Consider the following 24,686-nt stretch of genomic DNA (forward strand, 5'->3'; position numbering starts at 1 on the left):
TTGCATACAAGTATAAATAGCCGGAAGAAGTATGAAATGAATACAGAGGACAGAAAATACATCCGTGAAACGTGCAGATTTCTCCGGTTAGTACACACTGAAGCGCCAAAGAAAGTGGTATAGGTATGCGTATTCGAATACAGAGATATGTAAACAGACAGAATACGACGCTGCGGTCGGCAACGCCTATATAAGACAAAGTGTCTGACGCAGTCTGCATCTGCGATGGCAGGTTATCAAGATTTGAGTAAGTTTGAACACGGAGTTAGTCGGCGCACGAGCGATGCGACACAGCATCTCCGAGGCAGCGATGAAGTGATTTCCCGTACAACCATTTCTTCAGGAATCCGGTAAAACACCAAATCTCAGACATCGCTGAGGCTGGAAAAAGATCCTGCAAGAACGGGACCAACGACGGCTGCAACTCAATGTGACAGAAGTGCAAACCTCCCGCAAATTGCTGCAGATTTCAATGCTGGGCCATCAAAAAGTGTCAGCTGCGAACCATTTAATGAAAAATCATCGATATGGGCTTTCGGAGCTGAATGCCCACTCGTGTACCCTTGGTGACTGCACGACACAAAGATTTACCTCGCCCGGGGCTCTCAACACTGACATTGGGCTGTCCATGACTGGAAACATGTAGCCTAGTCGTAGTCTCGGTTCAAATTGTATTGAGCGGATGGACCTGTACGTGTGTGGAGACAACCTCATGAATCAGTATTCCCTGCAGGTCAGAAGGGGACTGTTAAAGCTGGTGGAGGCTCTGTAATGGTGTGGAGCGTGTGCAGTTGGAGTGATATAGGACCACTGTTACGTCTGGAAACGACTCTAGTGACACGTACGTTAGCATCTTGTCTGATGACTTGCATCCGTTCATGTCCATTGTGCATTCAGACTGACTTGAGTAATTCCACCAGGATAATGACACGCGCCCCCCCCCCCCCCCCCCCCACACACACACGTCCATAATTGCTACAGAGTGATTCCAGGAACACTTGTCAGAGTTTAAACGCTTCCGCTGGCCACCAAACTCCCCCAGAAATGAACATTATTGAGCATATCTGGGATGCCTGCGACATGGTGTTCAGAAGAGATCTCCAGCCACTCGTAATCTTACGGATTTATGGACAGCCTTGCTGGATTCATGGTGTCTGTTCCCTCCAGTACTACTTTGGACATTAGTCCAGCCCATACCACGTCGTGTTGCAGCACGTCTGTGCTCCCGGGGGCCTTGAGCGATATTAGGCAGGCGTACCAGTTTCTTTGGCTCTTCAATATAATTCAGTTTACGTTAGTTGAATTCCACTGTCGCGTCCATAACCCAGGCTCATAGACAGGTGTGGTTCCATGATTTGGTTCGAAGAGCAAAAGGGGAGGGGGCTGTGTGGTTAAATCATGTTAAGGTCTCCTTCGCCGCCCCCCCCCCCTCTACCAGTAGTACTCTCCCCCCCCCCCCCCCCCTCCCTTTCCTTTAACATCAGTCTGTTACATGTTCCGTAGATGACCCTTTTATCGAAATGTCGGACGAAGACGAGGGTACGTATTCATGATTTGCGTTAACATTAATGAACAGTTATTTAGCCCCCCTCCATTGTATTGGCTACTGACTTCACTGTTGTCCAGGACAGACGATTCTTAGGTCAGATTCAAAACTTGCTTTGCTACCTGTGAGACATTTTATATTATTGGGCAAACGATTGAAGATTTTTGTGCCGTATATTGAATTCCTTTGAGGGAGTGACAGCTTTAATAAAAGTAATTTCCTTCCGCTAATGATATAGGTATGGAATAACTTCTTTTAAAACTGTGATGCGTTATTTGTGACGAATTTCAATAGCGAATACGAGGTGCTATCCATAATTTTCGGGATTGGTGCTACCATCTGTTGAAAATCTTATCTTTGGACTAATGGTCACATCACACTTGAAGTAGTTTCCATCCGCACGTACACACTGGTCCCAGCAGCACTTCTGCCACTTGTCAAACGTTTTCTGGAAGTCCATTTCTTTGAGGGTTATCACTGCCAGCGTTGCTTCTTGAATCCTCTCTCGAGTGTCGAACCGACGGCCATTCAACTTAAGTTTCAATTTGGGAATAACGCGAAGTCGCAAGGCGCCAAATCGGGCGAGTACGGTGGGTGGGGTACAACCGCCATTTTTGACAAAATGGTCCTGATGAGCAAGGACGGAGCGCGTTGTGATGCAGCAGCCAGTTCCCTTGACGCGAAAGTTGGGGCCTTCGTCGCCGCAAGTTTTCACGGAGCCGTCGCAAAACGTCACAGTAGTACGCGGAATTCACTGTTCGGTTGGGTGGGACAAATTCTTTGTGCACAATTCCCTTGGTATGAAAGAAAACTATGATCGTGCTCTTCACTTTGCTCTTCGCTGTCTCGCCTCTTTGGATCTTGGACAGCCCAGGCTCTCCACTGGGACGATTGTTGCTTTGTCTCTGGGTCATAACCGTAAATCCAGCTCTCGTCGCCGGTGGTACCCCGTGACAAGAATGTTGGATCAGATGTGGTCTGACGAAGGTCCGTGCACACTACGCTGTGCCTTCTGATCGCCAGTCAAGATCCTTGGCACAAATTTTGCGGCAACACGATGCATGCCCAATTCATCAGTCAACATTCGTTGATATGTCCCATAACCAATACACATTTCATCCGCAAGGTCTGGAATGGTTCGACGTCGATCTGCAAGAACCAATTACTGAAGTTTGGCACCAAACTCTGGCGTTGTGCGGCTAACGGGCCTTCCAGTGTGAGCATCATCTTCGAAGTCTGTACGGCCGGCCCTGAACCGAGCATGCCACTCAAAACACGCGTACGGCTCATGCTGTGTCCCCCAAACACTTGTCGAATCATTGCAAGGGTCTCCGTAGCATTTCGCACAGAATTTGATACACACCCGCTGTTCTGTTTCCATCGTAAAATCGTCACACACTAAACACGGAGTATTACAGAAGTCACTGTGAACACGCAACACGCGGTCCAGCTGAATGGCACTCCGCTATCTGACTCATCAGATATGCAGCTCTCGCCACCTACCGAACTAGATGCAAAGGTTTACTACTCCTACTTTGCAGATGGCAGCACCAGCCCCGAAAATTTTGGATTCCACCACGTATATGTATTGTGACGGCGCAGTTAAAATGCTTAGCTCCTTGAATGGGTACCTACATGACGTCAGTAGACGAACACACCTTATTCTTGACACTCGCTTTTGTGCAATGCGAATTTTTTTTCATTAAGTGGCGAACGCCACAAAATTATTCCATAAGGCGTTATTAAGTGGAGATATGAAACTGCTTCAGGAGAATCGATTCGTTTGTTTCCGAGATTAGCGGGTAACACGAAGAGCAAAAGTAGCTCAACTTGTTTGAGAAGCTCACTCACTCTTTCTCATGGGCTACACAGATTGTTGGTAAGACTTAGAAAAACACACTATAATTATTCCTGTTCAAAGGTTATGGATAATCCATTTTCTGATAACCACTTTATAATTCTTCGGAAAACGTCATTTACCATATCTTCTTTTGCTTTGTCTCTGATGAGCCAAAACATTATGACCACCTACTTCCGATTGTGCGTGCCGTGAATTCGACAATACTTGATCGGTTTCCAGACATACGCGCACACTCCCAATTTATGGGCGGTCGGTTTGTGGGCGCGGAGATGGCGTCCGATGGGTACCAGTTGGGTTTCATCGGATTCATGTAAACGGAATCTGATGGCAAAGACATCAACGTGAGTCTGTCATACTCCTCAAGCCATTGTAGCGCGGCTGTGACTTTCTGACACGAACAGTTATTCCACTGGGAGATGCCGTCGTTGTTGAGGACGTTCGTCTGGGTGACGGCGTATCTGCACGCGGCCATCGATATGGTTTAACAGTAAACGGGATTCATCCAGTCAGGCGACACCGCGGTCCAATCTCGACCATCCCGTGCCCACAGTAATAATGTTGTTGAGTCAACACGAGAACACATCGCAGTCCTCTGCTGCGGAACGCCATTTTCGCCAAGCTAGTCTTGTCGTCATATCTGCCACAGATAGCTCCTATCGTGCTTTAGAGAATGGGCAAGCCTCCGACCCGTATGTGGTGCGAATGCCCAACTTGTCGTCGCCTGCTCGTGGTTTCAGCATTGTTCAACCACTTTCCGTAGATGCTCACGGCAGTGACACGCGAACAGCTGACCAGCTTAGCCATTTCCGAGATCCTTCCCCCCCCCCCCCCCCCTCCCATACACCAGAGGACAACAGTCTGGCTTAAGTCTACGGATATTCGCATTTGCGCCACTCAACGTGCCCTCAGCGCCAGTGTTCATAATGTACAAATTCTACTTGCTGAAAGGGGGAGTTAGCACAAAATTGAACCTTTTTAGACGCCTCTTGCGATTTCTTCCCAGTCACTAAAATTTTCTGATCTGCCATCCTTGTTTGAATTATTACGTCCTCAGGTATTATGTTAAGTATGTTTCAAACTAGCTATTCGTAAAGCCGTATATTCCATAAAAGTTGTTTTTCCAAGGAAGTAACGTGACCTCCAGAGTCAAAAATGCCTTCAAAGATAACAAAAATATCAACTGGCGATGTATTATTATTTAAGGCTTGTACTATTTGACGAGTCAGTGTGGAAACGGCTTTCTCAGTCCAGCAAACCTTCTGGAACCTGAACTTCGATATACTAGGTTATTTCTACTTACGCGTGAGACTAAATGTCGAGTACATTAGTCTCGCTAATACTTTTAAAGATAGGTCAGTAATGAAATGGACTGTAATTGTTCATCACTTACCTTCTGAAGAGGTTTCAAATGGCTCTTGAGCACTATGGGACTTAACTTCTGAGGTCATCAGTACCCTAGAACTTAAAACTACTGAAACCTAACCAACCTAAGGGCGTCACACACATACATGTCCGAGGCAGGATTCGAACCTGCGACCGTAGCGGTCGCGCGGTTCCAGACTGTAGCGCCTAGAACCGCTCGGCCACTCCGGCCGGCCCAGAAGAGGTTTAACAATTGATATTGTACCCTGTTTGGAAAAACCCCTAAGATAATAATCTTTCATCCCAGAAAAATGTAGTATGGCCCATTCAGATGAAAAACTGCGCACTACCACTGTACACGTCTGAATGATAAACTATTCAAAGTCTAAGGCCGTCGTTACTCACTTCTCTGGCTAAATGGCTAAAGCCAGAGGCCAGTAAATTACGATGGTGGTTTGAAAAGTTCTCAGAACAGAATAGGAAAAAGTACTTCAAACACTGAAACTTTATTTTTCAATGTAGTCTCGTTGTAGATTAATGCACTTGGTTCAAGGATGTTCCAGTGCTTTGATACCACCTCGAGAAAGAGTTTACTCCAGGCCTGCAAAATAGTTGTCAACTCCGGCCATCAATTCCTCGTTTGAAGTGAATCTTCGTCCACCAAAAAAAATTTTCAGTTTTGGGCAGTCTGACGGAGACATATCAGGTGAATAAGGCGGGTGTGCCAACAGTTCATACCTTAGATCGTGTAATTTTGCCATGGCGACGACACATGCGATTTTGATCGAGCGTCAAGAGTAGCGGCTCCCGTCTTGCAGATCAATTAGAAATGAAAAAAAAAAAAGAAATGTTCAGTTAAAATGTCATATACCCTTTCAGATGACATGTGGCAAATGTGAGCAATTTCACGCACTTTCAATCGGTGATCCTCCATGACCGTTTTGTGCACTTTTGCATTGATTTCTGGAGTGGTGACGGATCTTGGCCGACCACCGCGCGGATCATCTAACCCCTTCCGACCAAATTTAAATTCATTTGTCCCCTTGGCAACAGTTTAATATGGAGGAACAGAGTCCCCCAGTGTGTTCTGGAAATCGGCATGAATGTCTTTTACTTTCATACCTTTCTTTAGGACGTACTTAATCACTGGTCGAATCTTTATTTTTTTCAGTCTTCGCAAATCATTAAGCGGGAACAAAAGAGCCACGTCACCGCCAGCTCTTTTCGAAGAGTACTGACATGGCACGTGTTTACAGGCTACAGTCCAATGAATATCACTTGAACAACTTGTGGCGTTAGCGCTGACCACTCGTGGTGATTTCAAGAACTTCCCAAACCACCCTCCTAAGAAACAGTTATATATAATTCAAGGTCTGATAGGGACACGAGTAACGCAGAGAAACAAAATATCGATATAATAGGACCAAAACACACATTTCGATGCTGTTGTACTCCCTATATTTCCTCCTGCTTCAAATTAATCTGAACAAAATTTTTTCTACTAACGTGGTTGTGTGGTATAACCATTCAGTCTTTAAAGTGCAGGTGTGGCATTACAATCAAAGGTTCAAAGCAAAGTTCAAACGAATAATACGAACACACCACTGAAGTACGATGCTCTTTTGAAGATAGGTTATGACATTGGTGTGGCAATGTCATCTTTGAAAATTCAGTTAGTGCAGCATTTGATACCGCATTGCTTGGATGTAAAAGTGTTGTACAATGTGGAAAATGTGGCTTCAGTCAGATTTGCATGCTCCGTTTTGCTTTGACTATATTATTAAAATCCGACACCAGCACTTTGAATATCTGTGCAACACCATAAAATCAGTAACGAAAAATTTAAAGGTAGTGCATTTATTTCAAACAGAGGGATAGATTTTGGTGCTGTCCTGAGCGTTAAAGGTCATAAACTCATTAGTGGAGGAACTTCCCGTTTCTGTCTTTACTATGCTCAATTTCTGGTCGTTCGCGGGTTTTGCCTTTAGACTGAGTACCTGTGTTGCGTTTGTTATTGGCAGCAGGTGTGGGCGACTTTCCGTATTATATATAATTTTCTGCATTGAAGACTAGGTATACTGTGCCATACCCAAAGTAGTTTGAGGTACATTGCAATTACGTTGTGTGCTCATTACGAAGTGTAATTCTGGCCATCTAGAATACATTCCAAAAATGCATTTATTTTGGCAAATACAGAACTACCCAAACTTCAGCACTCGAGGCATCAATAAAATAGTTTATTTTGCCTAAGGAAAATTAATGTGTTACTGATAGAAAGATTGTTCTCAGAAACAATGTAAGATCCGTTTTATCATACTGATTTTTGTCTTGTTGGAGCATTATCTAATGTGCTAATCCTGAAGCAATTGTCTTGTTTCATGCAACATCTATCGCTCGTTCATATTTACATGCTTCACAGCTAGTTCTCAACTATATACAGAGTTCCATTCACTTGAGGACGTTATTGACAGATGCGTGAAAAGTAAATGAAGTGTTCATCCAACATCTGCGGTTAGCAAGGCAAATACTGCATTGCAGTGTCTTGAGAGTAAGATGTCAGCAGTCTGTTTGCAGTTGCCCTCATCAAACATCTTTGAATCATTCACCGTATGATACTTACTTAACGTCTGTCAACATCATGGATTATACCCTGAGGTGACAAGTAATGGGGTACCTCTGAATACTGTTGGATCTCCTTTTGCCCGACATAGTGTAGCAACTTGACGTGGCATGGTCTCAACAAAGTGTTGGAAGTCCCCTTGAGAAATATAGAGCCATTCTGCCTTTGCAGCCGTCTGTAATTGTGAGTGTGGCCAGTGCAGTATTTTTTACACAAACTGACCTCTAGATTACGTCCCATAAATGTTCAGTGGTGTTCACGTCAGGTGATCAGGGTGGCCAAACCGTTCACTCCAATTGTCCAGCATGGTCTTTAAACCATTGATGAACAGCTGGGCCCCAGTGAAATGGTGAATTGTCATCCATAAAAATTCCATCTTTGTTTGAGAACATGAAGTCCACGAATGGCTGAGAAAGGTCTCCTACTACCTGAACATAACCATTTCTAGTCAGTGATTGGTTCAGTTGGACTCGGTAGATTCCGTGTAAACACGGACCAAACCATTATGGAGCCACCATCAGCTTCACAGTGGCTTGTTGACAACTTGGATCATCGTCTCGTGGGATCTACACCACACTTGAGCCCTACTTCGAGCTCTTGCCAATTGATGTTGGGACTCGTATGCCGGGCCACAGTTTTCCATGTAGGATTCAACTGCAGTCGTGGTTACGTTCATAACATTTCCCAAAATTGATTTCTGCTGTTATTTCATGTGATGTTGCGTGTCTTACCACCGACAAATCTAGGCTAATGCCAGTGCTCTGCTACGTGAAGACTGTTGGCCACTACTAATTCCTGAAATTTGGTAATCTCGGCGCACTACGCTGTGGATCTCAGAATATTGAATTCTCTAATGATTTCCAAAATCATGTCAAATGTATCTACCTCCGACCACCATTCCGCATTAAAAGTCTGCTAATTCCTATCGTGCAGCCATAACAGTGTTGGAGGGCTTTTCTCGTGAACCACCAGAGTAAAAATTACAGCTCCGCCATTGCACTGCTGTTATACCATGTGTGCATAGTACTACTGCCACCTGCATATGTGCGTATTGCTGTCCCGTGAGTCTCGTCACCTTAGTGCATTTTGTGAACATATAAACTAGAAGATTTGTATTTAAAGATGGTGAATTGAAGATGTTTGGCATAGCCTTAATGTACCTTATTGGCAGTTACCTGAAATGAAATGTCCCATCAGCTGAGTCTTAAAACATCATGCTTATTATGAACTAAGTATGAATATTACTTGAAACATGCTGAGTGCGTGGTTCCACATATACATATCAAAAGTAAAGGTAAAAAATTTCTTCTCAGCAGTTTTGTACACTTGGCCATATTTAGGTGACACTTCCGAATATTCTGTAGATATATTTAGCGATATCAATTTTAGTAGGAAGTTGTTAGAGCTGATGCTTGAAGGATTGTGTTGTTCTGTATGTGCAGGGTGCAAGATCAAGGCGCTGCGGGCCAAGACGAACACTTACATCAAGACACCTGTGAGGGGCGAAGAACCGGTGTTTGTTGTGACTGGCCGCAAGGAGGACGTGGCCAAAGCAAAGAGGGAGATCCTGTCTGCAGCAGAACACTTCTCGCAGATTCGTGCTTCGCGCAAGAGTAATCTTGGGGGCGGTGGGGGTGGGTCTGGCTCTGCACCCCCAGGACCCCCTGCTGCTGTGCCTGGGCATGTCACTATACAGGTGAGGACCACTCCTCTCTCTCTCTCTCTCTCTCTCTCTCTCTCTCTCTCTCTCTCTCTCTCTCTCTCTCTCTCCACTTTCTGTAATGGTAATATCATCTGTTCCAAATCTTGGTAAATGAAAATTATTGCTGTGTAATAGTCCACTAAATCTGTAGGTTCACTTGATTTAGTGTACTATTATCTCTTTTGTACAAAAATGGGGAATTTATGAAACTGCTGGAGGTTATCATTAAACCACTTTTTTTTTTTTCCAAGTACTGCTTTAAACTGTATACTGTGCAGGCGAATCCTCTGGATAGAAATATGGCAGCACTGTGTTGGGGATGTATGGGCTGTTAATCAGTAGTGCCCCATCAAGCTGGCAACTCTTCTGAACTGTTGTGACTGTGTGCACAGTACGCTGTCTCAAATGGTTGTAATTCAATAGGTATTCCTCCTGTCTGTTTTTTTAGAGTAAAATGTACAATGCTTCCAGAGCGACCACTTGTTTTGGTGGAAGGTCAGCACGAAGCAACTCCTGAACAGGAGTGATTCTGTACGGATAGCAGTGCAGGAAGTTCTGTAGGATTTTATGCATCTTGCTCACAGGCATGTCCAGTGTTTCGGCAATTACCTGTGTACAGCACGTTCGCACCACTTGTCTGTTTCTGCAGTTCTCTGGCTACATCTTCGCCAGATATCAGATCAATTGCTTTCCTCCCTTTTCCACATAGCACTTCAAAAAAACATTCTCTCAGTTTTTTGTGATAATTTTCTTCAGACCCTCAGACTAAAGTCAATGCCTCTTTCTTTCATACCCTTGAGTGTTGGAATTTTTTGCAGGGTTAGTGGCACACAGTCACCATTCTTTTAAGAGCGTTGCTGGTAGCATGTGATCCTTCATACAATCAGTCAAGTAGGCATCTGGGATGCAAACTGAGGAACAGCTGTGTGCTGCCTATCTGTTGGTGTGCATATCCAGCTGCTTACATTACCACGTATTGGTCAAGTTCCCACTGCCCCTGCCAAGCACAGTTTCCCTGTGTGAATAATATGCTGTTAAAGTTTAATGTCATTCTGAGATGTGGTTGTCTTTGTACAGCATGGCCAGTAAATGTATCTAACACTGTTGCAGTAGACCATTACGCATTATCCCTAATGTGAATCATTTCCTCTGCTCCCCCTGCGGGTCCGGGGTAAGAATAGGCCTGAGGTATTCCTGCCTGTCGTAAGAGGAGACTAAAAGGAGTTTCAACCGTTTCGGCCTTCCATGTGATGGTCCCCCTTGGGGTTTGACCTCCATTTTTCAAAATTCTACAGAAGTACGAGCCTTTTGGGGAAGGACGCCTTACGTGGTGTACCACTGGTCCTCAGTGCACTAAGACCTTGGCACTCAGCATTGTACCGGCGTTGTAACCATACCCACTATCCCTCAAATTGGGCCTAAACGCCTGATGGGTTGTACAAGTTACGCCCTTAGTGAGTCCCCATCTGCACCTACGGTCATGGACTTTCCATGGCACCAGAAATCCAGCACGGTAGCCAGCCCGTTGTGGTGGGGTCGTCATGTACCCTCTAGGTTGTAGCCCCCTGTCAACACAGGGATCGTACTGCCGATACCTGAGCTGCACCCTCCCCACGTCGGCCAAGGAGTAGATGCCCGTCTCCTTGGGGCATCAGGACTCCCGGCAACGGTCATCCTGCCAGGTGGCTCTTGCTGAGGCTGGGTGGCGCCCGTGGGGAGAGCCCCTGGTCGGAGTGGGTGGTATCGGGGCGGACGTTTCGCAGATGAAACGTCAACACGTATCAGGTCGCTCTGCAGCAGAGTCTTTCAAAAGGAAAGGTACTGTCTCTAGTTGTGGTTCTCCTGCCCTTTCCCCCTTGGCCACTCCCTGGGAGGAGGGACAGGCCCGCCGGCTTGGGGCGAAGTACTTCCCCCGCTATTTGGTCTGTTCTCGAACCAATGGGGGGACGTTCGCCACCTCCAAGCCCATGTTCTTTGTTCAGCACATTGAGGACATCTTCGGGGAAATCGAGGCTCTCAGTAAGATGCGTTCGGGGTCCGTTCTTATCAAGACCACCTCCGCCACACAGTCGGCGACACTCCAGGCGTGCGACCGCCTAGGGGACATCCCAGTGTCCATTGTCCCGCTTTTGGCACTAAATAGGACGCAGGGGGCTATTTTTCATCGGGACCTCCTGCTGCAATCTGATGAAGAGCTCAGGCCAACCTGGAGCGCCGAGGCGTGCATTTCGTCCGGCGAGTCCAGCGCGGCCCCAAAGACAGTCGCATCGACACCGGGGCCTTTATCCTCGCCTTCGAGGGGAACGTTCTCCCGGAGAAGGTAAAGGTGATGTGCTACCGGTGCGACGTGCGACCTTACGTCCCGCCTCCTATGCGCTGTTTTCGGTGTTTGCGCTTTGGGCACATGTCGTCACGGTGTGAGGCTGAGCCCCTTTGTGGCGATTGTGGACGTCCTCTTCGTGAGGAACATACATGCACCCCACCACCTCGGTGCGTTAATTGTCCTGGCATCCACTCGCGTAGATCCTCCGATTGCCCCGCATATCAGAAGGAGAAGAATGTACAAGAACTCAAAACTTTGGATCGTCTCTTATTCTGAGGCCAGGAAGAAGTATGACCACCTCCATCCTGTGCCGTTGACCACTTCGTTTGCCTCAGTTGTGTCCACTCCTTCCGCGGTATCCTCACCCCTATCCTGTCCCCCCTCCACCTCCTCCCCCATCCGGGGTCTCTGCCTCCGCCTCCCAAATTCCTCCCTTCCAAATCCTCCTCCCCTGTGGCCCCGGCCCCCGCCCCCTCTGCCCCAGGCCCCCCCCCCCTCTGCCCCAGCCCCCCCCCCCCCCCCCCCCCCCGCCTGAGAAGCGATCCTCTTCTCAGGCGTCCATTGGGGAAACGTTCCGGACCCCAGCTTCCGAGGTCCGGCGTTCCAAAACGGGTCCCGCGCGTGAGGACCTTCTTCGGGTCCAGACCACCATCCTTGTGCCTCCTCGGACTTCCAAGAAGGCCTCCAAGAAGAAGTCTCTATCCCCCTCTCCACCCCGGCGCATTTCGTCTGACGCTCCATCCGTGAGTCGCTGCTCCCGGCCATCCTCAGTTTCGCCGGGACGCTTTGCTGCCAGGCGCTCAGCTGACCTCTCGTCGGCAAATGATGCTGCCCCTCCTACACAACCAGGGACAGCGGCCGCAGCTGGCGACGACTCGATGGAACAGGATCCGCCTCCCGCCGGATGTAGCGTTGTTCTCTCGAAACCTGGCCCTTCGCGGCCGTCGAGGTGACCAGCTCTTCCCCCGTCTCGTTCCCCCCTTTTTTTTTGACTAGCGATGGCCTTGTTACATTGGAACATAAGAGGTATTCGATCTAATCGGGAGGAATTAAAACTGCTCCTCCGCCTGCACTGTCTGCTCGTCCTTGGTCTCCAGGAAAGCAAGTTGCACCCGACTGACCTTATTGCCTTTCCCCACTATACCTCGGAGCGGTATGACCTCCCCCCCCCCCTGTGGACGGTATCCCAGCTCATGGTGGGGTCATGTTGCTCGTTCGGGACGATGTCTATTACCATCCCATCCCATTGACCACCCCACTCCAAGCAACAGCTGTCCGTATTACTCTTTCTGCTTTTACTTTTTCAGTTTGTACCATCAACACTCCATCGTCATCCGCTGTTAGTCGGGCTGACATGATGCACCTGATTGTGCAGCTTCCCCTGCCGTTTTTATTGTATGGAGACTTCAATGCCGATCATCCCCTTTGGGGCTCTCCTGCATCCTGTCAAAGAGGCTCACTCTTGGCGGATGTCTTCAACCATCTCAATCTTGTCTGCCTCAATACCGGCGCCCCGACTTTCCTCTCGGACTCTACTCATACCTACTCCCACTTGGACCTCTCGATCTGTTCTACCACTCTTGCCCGTCGGATCGAGTGGTATGTCCTTTCTGACACCTATTCGAGCGACCACTTCCCGTGTCGTTTGTCTCCTGCACCACACCCCATCCCCACGTCCTTCGAGCTGGAGCATACCGAAAGCTGACAGGGGACTTTACTCCTCCCTGGCGACCTTTCCGGACCACGATTTTCTCGTTTGTGACAGTCAGGTCGAATACCTCACGGCTGTTATCATCAATGCTGCCGAACGTTCCATTCCTCGTACTACCTCTTCTTCACGTTGCGTTTCCGTCCCCTGGTGGAACGAGGCTTTTAGAGACGCTATCTGTGCTCGACGACGTGCTTTACGCACCTTTCGCCGCCATCCTACGTTGGCGAATTGTATTGGATACAAACGACTCCGAGCGCAATGCCGTAGAGTCATCAAAGACAGCAAAAAGCTTGTTGGACCTCTTTCACCAGCTCCTTTAACAGTTTTACTCCCTCTTCTGTCGTATGGGGTGGCCTGCGCCGGCTGTCGGGCATTAAGGCCCACACCTCGGTACCTGGCCTGACCTCAGGTAATGAGGTCCTCGTTGATCCTGTGGCTGTCTCCAACGCCTTCGGCCGGTTTTTCGCGGAGGTTTCAAGCTCCGCCCATTACCACCCTGCCTTCCTTCCCAGGAAAGAGGCAGAAGACGCTCGGCGACCTTCCTTCCATTCGCTGAATCTGGAAACTTATAATGCCCCCTTTACTATGCGGGAACTCGAACGTGCGCTTGCACTGTCCTGGTCCTCTGCTCCGGGGCCAGATGCCATTCACGTTCAGATGCTGGCACACCTTTCTCCGGCGGGCAAAAGCTTCCTTCTTCGTACATACAATCGTGTCTGGACCGAAGGTCAGGTCCCCATGCGTTGGCGTCTCTGCTCCGGGGCCAGATGCCATTCACGTTCAGATGCTGGCACACCTTTCTCCGGTGGGCAAAAGCTTCCTCCTTCGTACATACAATCGTGTCTGGACCGAAGGTCAGGTCCCCATGCGTTGGCGTGACGCCGTCGTTGTTCCTATACCCAAACCCGGGAAGGATAGACACCTTCCTTCTAGTTACCGCCCCATTTCTCTTACAAGCTGTGTCCGTAAGGTGATGGAGCGCATGGTTCATGCTCGGTTAGTTTGAATTCTTGGATCTCGACAGCTCCTTACCAATGTCCAATGTGGCTTTCGTCGCCGCCGCTCCGCTGTTGACCACCTTGTGACCTTGTCGACATTCATCAAGAACAACTTTTTGCGAAGGCGCCAAACGGTAGCCGTGTTCTTCGATTTGGAGAAGGCTTATGATACCTGTTGAAGAGGAGGTATCCTCCGCACTATGCACAGGTGGGGTCTACGCGGTCGGCTGCCCCTTTTTATTGATTCCTTTTTAACAGATCGAAAGTTTAGGGTACATGTGGGTTCCGTATTGTCCGACATCTTCCTCCAGGAGAACGGAGTGCCTCAGGGCTCCGTCTTGAGCGTAGCCCTTTTTGCCATAGCGATCAATCCAATTATGGATTGCATTCCACCTAATGTCTCAGGCTCTCTTTTTGTCGATGACTTCGCGATCTACTGCAGTGCCCAGCGAACATGCCTCCTGGAGTGCTGCCTTCAGCGCTGTCTAGACAGCCTATACTCATGGAGCGTGGCAAATGGCTTCCGGTTCTCTGAAGAGAAGACGGTTTGTATCAACTTTGGGCGATATAAAGCGTTCCTTCCGCCATCCTTACATCTCGGTCCCGTTGTTCTCCCATTCGTGGAAACAACTAAGTTTCTAGGGCTCACGTTGGACAGGAAACTGTGTTGGTCTCCACATGTCTCTTATTTGGCGGCCCGTTGTACACGTTCCCTTAATGTCCTCAGTTCTTAGTGGTTCATCTTGGGGAGCGGATCGCACTGTCCTGCTTCGCTTGTATCGGTCCATAGTCCGATCGAAGCTGGATTATGGGAGCTTCGTCTACTCGTCTGCTCGGCCATCCTTCTTACGCCATCTCAACTTCATCCACCATCGGGGGTTACGTCTTGCGACCGGAGCTCTCTACACTAGTCCTGTCGAGAGTCTTTATGCTGAAGCTGCCGAATTACCATTGACCTACCGGCGCGACGTACTGCTGTGTCGGTATGCATGCCGGCTGTTGTCTATGCCCGACCACCCCTCTTACCAGTCCTTCTTCGCCGATTCTCTCGACCGTCAGTACGGGTTGTATGTGTCTGCCCTGCTGCCCCCCCCCCCCCCCCCCCCTCCCCCGGAGTCCGCTTCCGTCGCCTGCTTCGACAATTGGATTTTGCCCTCCCTACCACCTTCAGAGAGGCTGAGAGCCCGACACCACCTTGGCTCCAGGCTCCGGTTCATATTTATCTCGACCTCAGCTCACTCCCGAAGGAGGGTACTCCGGCTGCAGTGTATTGCTCACGGTTTGTCGAACTTCGTGCTCGACTTGCCGGTCACACCTTTATTTACACCGATAGCTCCAAAACTGACGATGGTGTCGGCTGTGCCTTTGTCGTAGGGGCCGCCACCTTTAAATACCGGCTCCTCGACCAATGTTCCAGCTTTACGGCCGAGCTTCTTGCTCTCCATCAGGCCGTTCAGTATGCCCGCCGCCACCGCCATTCATCGTATGTACTCTGCTCTGACTCACTCAGTGCTCTTCAGAGCTTTGGAGCTCCCTATCCGGTCCATCCCTTGGTTCAACGGATGCAGCAGTCCCTCTATTCTTTCGCTGATAATGGTTCTTCTGTCAGCTTTCTGTGGGTTCCCGGACATGTAGGAGTGCCTGGGAATGAGGCTGCGGATGCTGCAGCCAAGGCTGCAGTCCTCCTGCCTCGGCCAGCCTCCCATTGTGTCCTGTCATCTGACGTTCGTGGGGATGTTTGTAAGAGGCTTGTGTCGTTGTGGTGGGATGCTTGGTCATCCCTCCAAGGAAACAAGCTCTGGGCAGTAAAACCGCTCCCAACTGCTTGGACAACCTCCTCCCGACCATCTCGGCGAGAGGAGGTCCTTCTGACCAGGTTGCGGATTGGGCATTGCCGGTTTAGCCACCCCTACCTGCTCTCTGGTGACCCGGCCCCGCAGTGCCCTTGTGGTCAGGCATTAACAGTGCGCCATGTTTTATTGTCGTGTCCCCGCTTTAGTCAATCTCGTGTTGTCCTGTCCCTGCCATCTACTTTAACGGATATTTTAGCTGATGACGCTCGAGCAGCTGCTCGTGTTCTGCGTTTTATAACTTTGACTGGCTTGTCCAAAGACATCTAACCTTTTTACTTATTTTATCTGCATCTTTGCCAGGTCTTTTTGGTGTCCCCCCCCTCCCCTTGAGTTTTACTAGATTCCATGTGCTCTAACAACAGTGACTGGGCGCTAATGACCTCAGTAGTTGAGCTTCCTTAAACCCCACACAAAAAAAAAAAAAAAAAAAAAAAGCTAAGAACATTCAGATACAACAACAACATTTAAAAGATCTGATACAAGAAAAATGGTTGTGGCAAAAGAAATGGCATTTTTTGACTGTGCTCCATAATGACGGAAACCAGTGAAGTTCCAATAGCAAAAGCATTATTGCTGGTAAATGCTATTGCTAGATTTGTAGACTTAAAATGCATCATATTCATCATATTAAGACATAACATAGCAAAGCAGCTTGTTACTGCATTGAAAGATTTCAAGAGTTCAGTCAAACATAAAATTCTTGGAAGCTGCATTAGGATTGTCCCTCATGTCTAGTTTCGTCATCTCCAGTGGCTCATGTACTGTAAACATACAGAGCAAAAATGAGTCACATTAATTTTGATTCATTTCATCCTTTGATTTTTGGTTGATTTCATAATTTCAGTCAGTTGCCATACATTGCACAAGTTTACCTAATGCTGACATCTGGGCCACATATTGTATAATGAATGCATTTATGTTTATATTGATAACTTTGATACTAGTTTTCTGCAGTGTCATCTTCCTAAAAGGTAGAGAGTGTGTGTGTGTGTGTGTGTGTGTGTGTGTGTGTGTGTGTGTGTGTGTGTCGCACACATCTGCATGTTGGGGGACACGCATAATTAGTTTGCATCATTTGTTCACAAATATGTACCTTATGTAACAAATGTCATAATTTGCATGCAGGATGATAATACCAAAGTTAAATCAATTTTTACTTTTATCAATATAATAGAATGAAACACTCCACGTGGGAAATAATATATCTAAAACAAAGATGATGTGACTTACCAAACGAAAGTGCTGCCCAAACTCTTTGCCTCTGTATGTATGTATGTATGTATGTATGTGCGCGTGCGCGCGCATACCTGTCCTTTTTTCCCCCTAAGGTAAGTCTTTCCGGGATTGGAATGACTCCTTACCCTCTCCCTTAAAACCCAAATCCTTTCGTCTTTCCCTCTCCTTCCCTTTTTCCTGATGAGGCAACAGTTGGTTGCAAAAGCTAGAATTTTGTGTGTATGTTTGTGTTTGTTTGTGTGTCTATAGACGTGCCAGCACTTTCGTTTGGTAAGTCACATCATCTTTGTTTTTAGATATATTTACTTTTATCAAAATATACAATATGTTATTAATTACACAGTAAGAAACCTTCTTCACTGTAGGGAGGTAAGAGTTAACATCTTTCCTGTAAAGCATAATTATACCACAAATAAGCACCACAGTTGCACTCATTTATGGTGCTCTCTCTCTCTTTGAACAGGTTCGTGTGCCATACCGTGTTGTGGGCCTGGTGGTGGGCCCCAAAGGTGCCACAATCAAGCGTATCCAGCATCAGACGCACACATACATCGTGACACCATCTAGAGACAAAGAGCCAGTCTTTGAAGTTACGGGGCTGCCAGACAGCGTGGAAACGGCACGTCGGGAAATAGAGGCACACATTGCGATGCGCACTGGTGGCGCTGCTGGAGCGGCTGTAGGCGTCGGAGGTGGTGTCGGCGGTGGGCACGGTGCACTCGCTGGTGTCGGCGGTGTTTCTGTAGGCTCTCTGGTGGACGATTCACCAGACCTGCTCGCCTCGCTGTATAAATCTGGCCTCGGCTCGCTCTTCAACTACCTCGACGGCGGTGCAGATGCGTCGGGCCTGGGCGGCTTTCACGGGCCGGCAAATGGAATTGGCGGTGGTGGCATTGGCGTCGGAGGTGGTGCCGGCATCAGTGTCGGGGGCGGTGGAGTCCTTCCCGGTGGGTCGGCTTCTTCAGTGGGCAGTTCCTCGTCCTCTGGTGCTTTCTCGTCATGTTCCAGCTCTAGCTCTTCCAGCAGTGGAGGTGGCGGCGGTCGTCTAGGAGACCTGGTGTCCATATGGGGTAGCAGTGCCGGCTCAGTCGGAGGCAGTGCCGGAGGTGGCAGCACGGGATCGGTGGGTGGCAGTGGCAGTGGAGGTGGTAGCCTCGAGCGAGACGAGGGTTTGGGCGATTCACCGTCCTTCGAAACGGCGCCTACATCCATCTGGTCTTATGGCACGACGGGGCTGGCGGGGCGGCCTTCACCTGCTACGTCGGTGTCTCCCGACTCTGCCGGTGGAGGTAACGGTGGTCAAGTGCTGCCACCCGTGACCTCTACCACCGGAGGTGGTGCAGGTGCCATCGTGTCCACCGCAGTGACGACTGCCACAGGTGGCGGAGGTGGGCAGAGTGGACGGCGCGACTGTGTGGTGTGTGCGGAGCGCGAGGTGGATGCGGCGCTGGTGCCGTGCGGTCACAACTTGTTTTGCCTGGACTGCGCGTCACACGTGTGTGAGCGTGGAGATGCGCTCTGCCCGGCGTGTCAGCTGCCAGTGGCGCAGGCCATACGCATTTTTTCATAAGTCGCCACAGCCGCTCCTCCCCGGCCTTCGGCTCGGCTCTGCTTGGCCCGGCCACACTCACACACACAACCTTTCGTACAACGAACGAGAGAAATATTTAAATCTATATCTTATGTTGAGTTATAGTTTGTGTGTTTAAATTTTTTCTTTTTTGAATGTGTACGTCCGCTTCCCGGCTTCCTCCACCTCGCTCCCGGCACTGACAACCCGCCCGAAAGGACCCTTCCCGCCCAATTTTCCCACCCCCGGGATTCGCCGATCCCGCCACCTGCGTCGGGAAAAGTCCGCCGGGGGGTCGGCATTTCTAGCAGATTGTCTATATTATATATATATATATAAATATCGATATATCACACATTTTAAGAGTATTAAAAATATTTTAACGAGATTAGATTTTTGTATTATGTGTAAAGGATGTATGCTTTGTGTGTGTGTGTGTGTGTGTGTGTGTGTGTGTGTGTGTGTTCGAGTGAGTGTATCGGCTCGTCGAAGCGGGGTGAATGGAGATGGCGTTTCTGAGGGCGGAATGCAAATTCAGAAAGAGGTGGTTGCAGAAGAAGAAAGCTGATGTGTCCTTCGGAAGACATCCACTTTGCCGATCTGTAAGTGTTAGTGTGGAATTTTGATGATTATTAGCACTCTGGAGAGGCCGGGATGGTGAGGTGGGAGCGCATCAATTGCATTCCTATCGGTGTGTAGCCTTTGCTGTCAGATATTTAGTTTCCGCTGCACATTATAATTTTGCCAAATATCTGAAAGGGAGTCCGAAGGTACAGCAGCTCGGTCGTGAGTACTATTTTCGTTGTTGGCGGAGCTGTCCCTTCTCCTATACGTACACTACTGCCTGCACTCCTACCTCCTCACTTTGCCTGTATCTCCTCCCGAGTGCAATGTGCCTCACAAATGTTCAGTATTTGTTTTTTATTACTATTATTGTTCACAAGAGAAGATTATATTGTATATTATGTTCTCTGCTAAATGTAGTTTGTACTGTCATGTGTTGAGATTTTTTGTGGAAGCTGAAAATCCACTGTAGGAAATGTACAAGATCTTTATTTTTATTTTTCTTCTCATTGTAATTAAATAAATAAATTTTTATTTTTTTATGCGTATTGTAGTTTTTCACGTGTTCTTCTAAATATGAAAATAGGTAAAACTCAGTTCAGGGGTAAACGAGGAAATTGCTAAGCTCGTCACTTGGAAACAGAGGGTTGAGGTCAGATGTATGACCATGTGAGCACTGTTCAGCCCCTGGGAATTTTTTTGAAGGTCGGGCACCTGCTTCATAAAGCTTTTACTTTTTCTCGAGTGTATGCCATTACTGCAAAGAATGTGCCGATATCGGCTGCACTATTTGCGGAGTTTACACTGTTTACTTTAAACTTGGAAGTGAGAGGGATAGGTGTTAGATCTCCAAAGGAGAAAAGAGGCGAGAGTTTGCATTTCCCCCCCCTCCCCCCCAAACAACTTTTGAGGAGAAAAATCTTAGCGCGAATTATGCATTTTGTAGATATGGAATTAGGAAAAATTGCAGAATGGTATACTGTTATTTCTCCCCCTTCATGAGTTTGCACAATATGTAATAATACATTGAGAATAGTAGTGGTAGTGTTTTTCTATTTTATTATGATCCTAAATACATATATATATTATACTACTATATATTATATAATGACATAGCTAGAAAGAGAAATATAGACACTGGAGAGTTATTTTTTATGTTAGTCTGCTCAAAATGAGAAGGGCCAGAGTGAAATAATAGTTTAATTTGATGAGACTGTGGTGCCCATCTAGTATTGAATTTTAAGTTTTTTTAAATATGAAAGGAACTATTTTTGTCTTCCCAGAGGTAAACCCTCATTTCATTGTTTAATACCAAACAGGTTTTTTAGTTAAGAATTTTCGTGAAAGTCAGGGTTTGAATTTTTTTGTTATTAAATTGTTCCTTTTTATTTATGAAGGGTTATAATGACCTGTGAACTTTCTGTAAATTTTCAGGCCCAATTATGTACATGCTATTTTCTTTCCTTTAAAATAGATGAAAATCATTACTACTTTTCACGCAATAAATGAACGTCAGAACAGCTGTTCGTGCAAGTAAAATTTATTTAAATACTAGAGTTTGCTATCCTATTTGCATCCCCCATGAAATAAAGTTAGTCACAAGGTATTAGACAATTTTCGTATTCTTGGGCCCCGTTATTGTGAGGAGGGGAATAAGAATAAATAGCTTTGACTGATTGAGGTGTCAACTTTTAGCATTGTTGTCATTATTTGTGTAAAGGTCCAGGCCTAATTATATATAATATATTTAAATAAAAGAAAATCTTCAAAGAAATGTTAATACTGTGTTTCCCAAACCTGGAGGCACAAAAATGACATTTACTAATATAACAATTCTTATAGACGTCTGATGTTTTTGTTAACTTGCTACCGAATGTGCCAGCATTCATACCTACTGCCCATATAACCAGGAATCGGCAGCATTGTGGGTTCTTGCCTTGCAAAATTGATATATATTTAAAAAGTAACATTTTTCTATCTCTGAAAGCAATAATTACATAGTGAGGGCTGTTGGTTTGTTTGCTGGCATGTGAGAGTTATCAAAGATGAAACCTGCTCAGCATTATAATATTTAGTGAATGTTTGGAGAGTGCATGTGGGCGCGTGTGTTGTCATTGTATGAATGCGTCATAGACTGTTTTCATATACAGTACATTGTAGTTGTAGATCTTGTGTTTAAAGAATCTTGACCGGAATGTAGTTTTCGAAATGGAAAATAATTATAACAGTTGAAAATATATGTATTTTCTCTTTTATACAATTTTAAAATATTGTTTTCCATATTTTTTCATTTTAATATATATTTCATGTTTCAAGAATATTTCAATCTATGCTGCATGCCAAAAATAGTATATTAAGGTGATTTAGTATTGAAACCTGTGTGTTAATTTGAATTTCGTGTAAACCTTATTATATCAAACCATCATTCCAGACATAAGACTTATGTTGACCCACAAAAGTTAGCAAATGCCCACAGCCAAGTTTTTATAAACACAAGGTCCACGGGGAATCCTGTATTTGTATAGCTGCCTTATAACAGGGGTCAGGAAATTGAAGACCACCTTGCTGTTGGCAGAATGAAATTGACACATTTTTGCCATGGAAATGTTAGAGGTTGTGGATTTGCTGAAATGAGACAACTTTGGTTACAGAGAATAAAGCATTTATTACCCCAATGACTTCCCCTCCCTGGACAGTGTGACACTCATTCTATGAAGAGCTAAATTCCTAAAATAAGATATTTTGAAATACAGGTCAACTCTGCTTACCTTGGAGCCAATCTAGGCATTTGAATTCAATAATTTCCTTTGCATTAAGATAGACCCATATCAAAGCTTCACTGTGATTGGAAAGACTGATTATGTGTTTATTTTCCTGAGGAATAAGATGAAAATGTGAAATTGCCAGTGTTTGTGGACTTAAGAGATTATTCCTCGCATTGCTGAGTGAATGTTGTGCAGTCATCTTCTCTCAATAAGACTTTCTAGATAAAATATTTTTAAAATGCGCCAACAGCAAAGATGGGTCGGTTATTTTCTGCTTAAATGCCATTTGAAGAAATTGAATACAGTAGTTGGGAGACTTTTATAATCGTGGAGAATAGTTATAGATGTTAAAATTTTGCACTATCCCAGATTTTTTGGTAACGAGAGTTTCTAGTTTTGTTCAGAAATCTAAAGAGAAGCCTCCAAATTCTTTTGAACAATAAAGTACTTGTATGCTGTGAACTGATATGCTGAAATCTAGAAACTTTGAAGCATACACTGCAATAATTCCTTAAATGTTGCGAGAATTCCTTACTCATCTTTTTTTCCCACGTTTGTCAGTTCCGTGCATTGTGCTGATTTCTCCCAGTCTCCATGTCACGGTTGTAAAAAGTGCTGATAGATTATATATAATATATTAGATTGGAAAAGAAACTACTATAAAGCAAAAGCTTATGTGTTCTGAGGTGCATTGTTGTGGCAAGTTTGCTTGTTCAGATTTAATATAATTATGGATTCTAGAGACCAGTTTTTTTATAGCTAAAATTATCGCATTTTCAGTCTTGTTTTATATATATATGAGATATAAATGAGATATTAAAGTTGGGTTTGGGATTGTGTGAACTGGAAGTCTTTTGTATTTTTGTTATTTTTGTGAAACATATTGAAAGTATTTTATGTAAATGGTATGCATGTGGCAGTTCTGCCGTACATTCTCAGCCACAGATTCTAAAAATGAATCGGGTGCCAAAACAAAGTAATATATTATTATAAGTGTATCCCAAGCCTGGCATTGTTTTATCTCTTAAAATTCTATGGTGAATAATATTTATCTGAGGATAGTGATTTCTTCCTTCAATCTGTTATTCGGCTGGGAGAGATGATTTCTGTCCCTCTGCTCCCTCAGTTTTAATTTCACAAACTCGTTATAACCTACTTTCAAAATTACTTTAATACAAATGTACATTCACAGAATACAAACTTGGATGTTACAGATTGAAGGTGGAAACTTGATACTTGGTTGTATTATTGTGCGTTTTGAGAATGATGTGATTGTCTTCATACTTAATAAATAAATATATATTTACACTCATCACATCTAGATTGATGCATTCTCTCATAATATTAAATATATCTATTACCACATTGAAGAGTTAAATAATATTCCCTAATGTGCTCAGTATAATAAAAAAACATCAAGTATTTTCCCTTTTTAAAACTCAAATCCAGAACTATCAGGGTTGTGTGTTTCATGTATTTTACAAACAAGAGTTTTATGTATTTAATGAAAAATAATTAAAAAATTGTAAAATAGGTTTGTTCATTTGAGATATGTTTATACCCGAAGAGAAAGAAATATACTCAGCCTAATACCTAGATAGTTCCATGCAAAATTCTTCACATATATTTTTATTATACATGTTTTAATGTGCGTAAGATAATCTTTGAACAAATGTATTTTGAAGTTCAACATATTACCTCCTTTTTGGGTAAAAAAAGAGTACTTAAAAAGATACTGTATGTTAATTTTTCATGTTTGCTGATATTTTATTTTCAGAATTGTGAAGAAATATTCAGTAGGATTGATTCTCTAGAAAATAAATTGTATTTGTAATTGGATCTGTTATTTTCTTTCCCTTGTAATTCCTGGAATGTCCTGTTGTTCTTAACTCCTGTTGAATCATTCTTTAGAGGAACTAATCTTCGGTGTATTTTCACATTGTATTTTAAACTTTCATTCTGATGAAAGCAGCACAAATAAACTTGGCCAGTTGTCTGAGCAAGTTGCAAAACGTTCTGCAGTTCATGCACTGGGAAAAAGTTTCTCTAATTTAGCTCTTTCACTGGAAGTGTACAGTGAGCTTGAAGTGGTAACATTAAGCTTCCATATTTTTACATTTTGTGTAAAAGTTCATTCTCAAAATACAGCAGCAGAACGAAACAATTCGTGATGATTTCTCAAAATTTTTGCTTTCCCAGAAGCACTAATTGAGAAGGAATGTGTAGGTACTATAGTAGTAGGTCAGGTAACGTATGTCACTTGCTTTTAGAATTGGTATGTGCTATGATTTATCTGACAAGATTAAAATACGAAGCTGTATATTGGAAAGAAATTATGTAAGGCTCTGTGGTTAACGAAATGTTTGCCGAGCTAAAATTTTGCAGCTCGATTTAATGCTGTAGACGATTTCTCGATGCCAGCTGCTACTGCCTATGTATTCATTCCGTACATTAACTACAACAGGAGTGCCCTCTAAAATAAATAAAACTGCAATGGAAATATTTTTAAAATCCGAAATGTTTGTAATGGAAATGCAGTTATAAAGTCTTCAACACTCAATGCTTTCTTGCTGTT

General features: G+C 45.3%; 1 protein-coding gene across 1 annotated transcript in view; it reads left to right on the forward strand.

The window, feature by feature from the left end:
- Window positions 1–23,950, forward strand: part of LOC126412391 (RNA-binding protein MEX3B) — a 151,253-nt gene extending 127,303 nt beyond the window's left edge. The window contains exons 2-3 of the mRNA XM_050081968.1: window positions 8,832–9,085; window positions 17,676–23,950. Of these exons, the coding sequence (XP_049937925.1) occupies window positions 8,832–9,085; window positions 17,676–18,782 (1,361 nt within the window). The 3' untranslated portion in view covers window positions 18,783–23,950. The remainder of the gene's footprint in view (window positions 1–8,831; window positions 9,086–17,675) is intronic.
- The last annotated feature ends 736 nt before the right edge of the window (window positions 23,951–24,686 follow it).

This window comes from Schistocerca serialis, chromosome 7 (assembly GCF_023864345.2).
Source record: "Schistocerca serialis cubense isolate TAMUIC-IGC-003099 chromosome 7, iqSchSeri2.2, whole genome shotgun sequence".
NCBI classification, from domain to species: Eukaryota; Metazoa; Arthropoda; class Insecta; order Orthoptera; family Acrididae; genus Schistocerca; species Schistocerca serialis.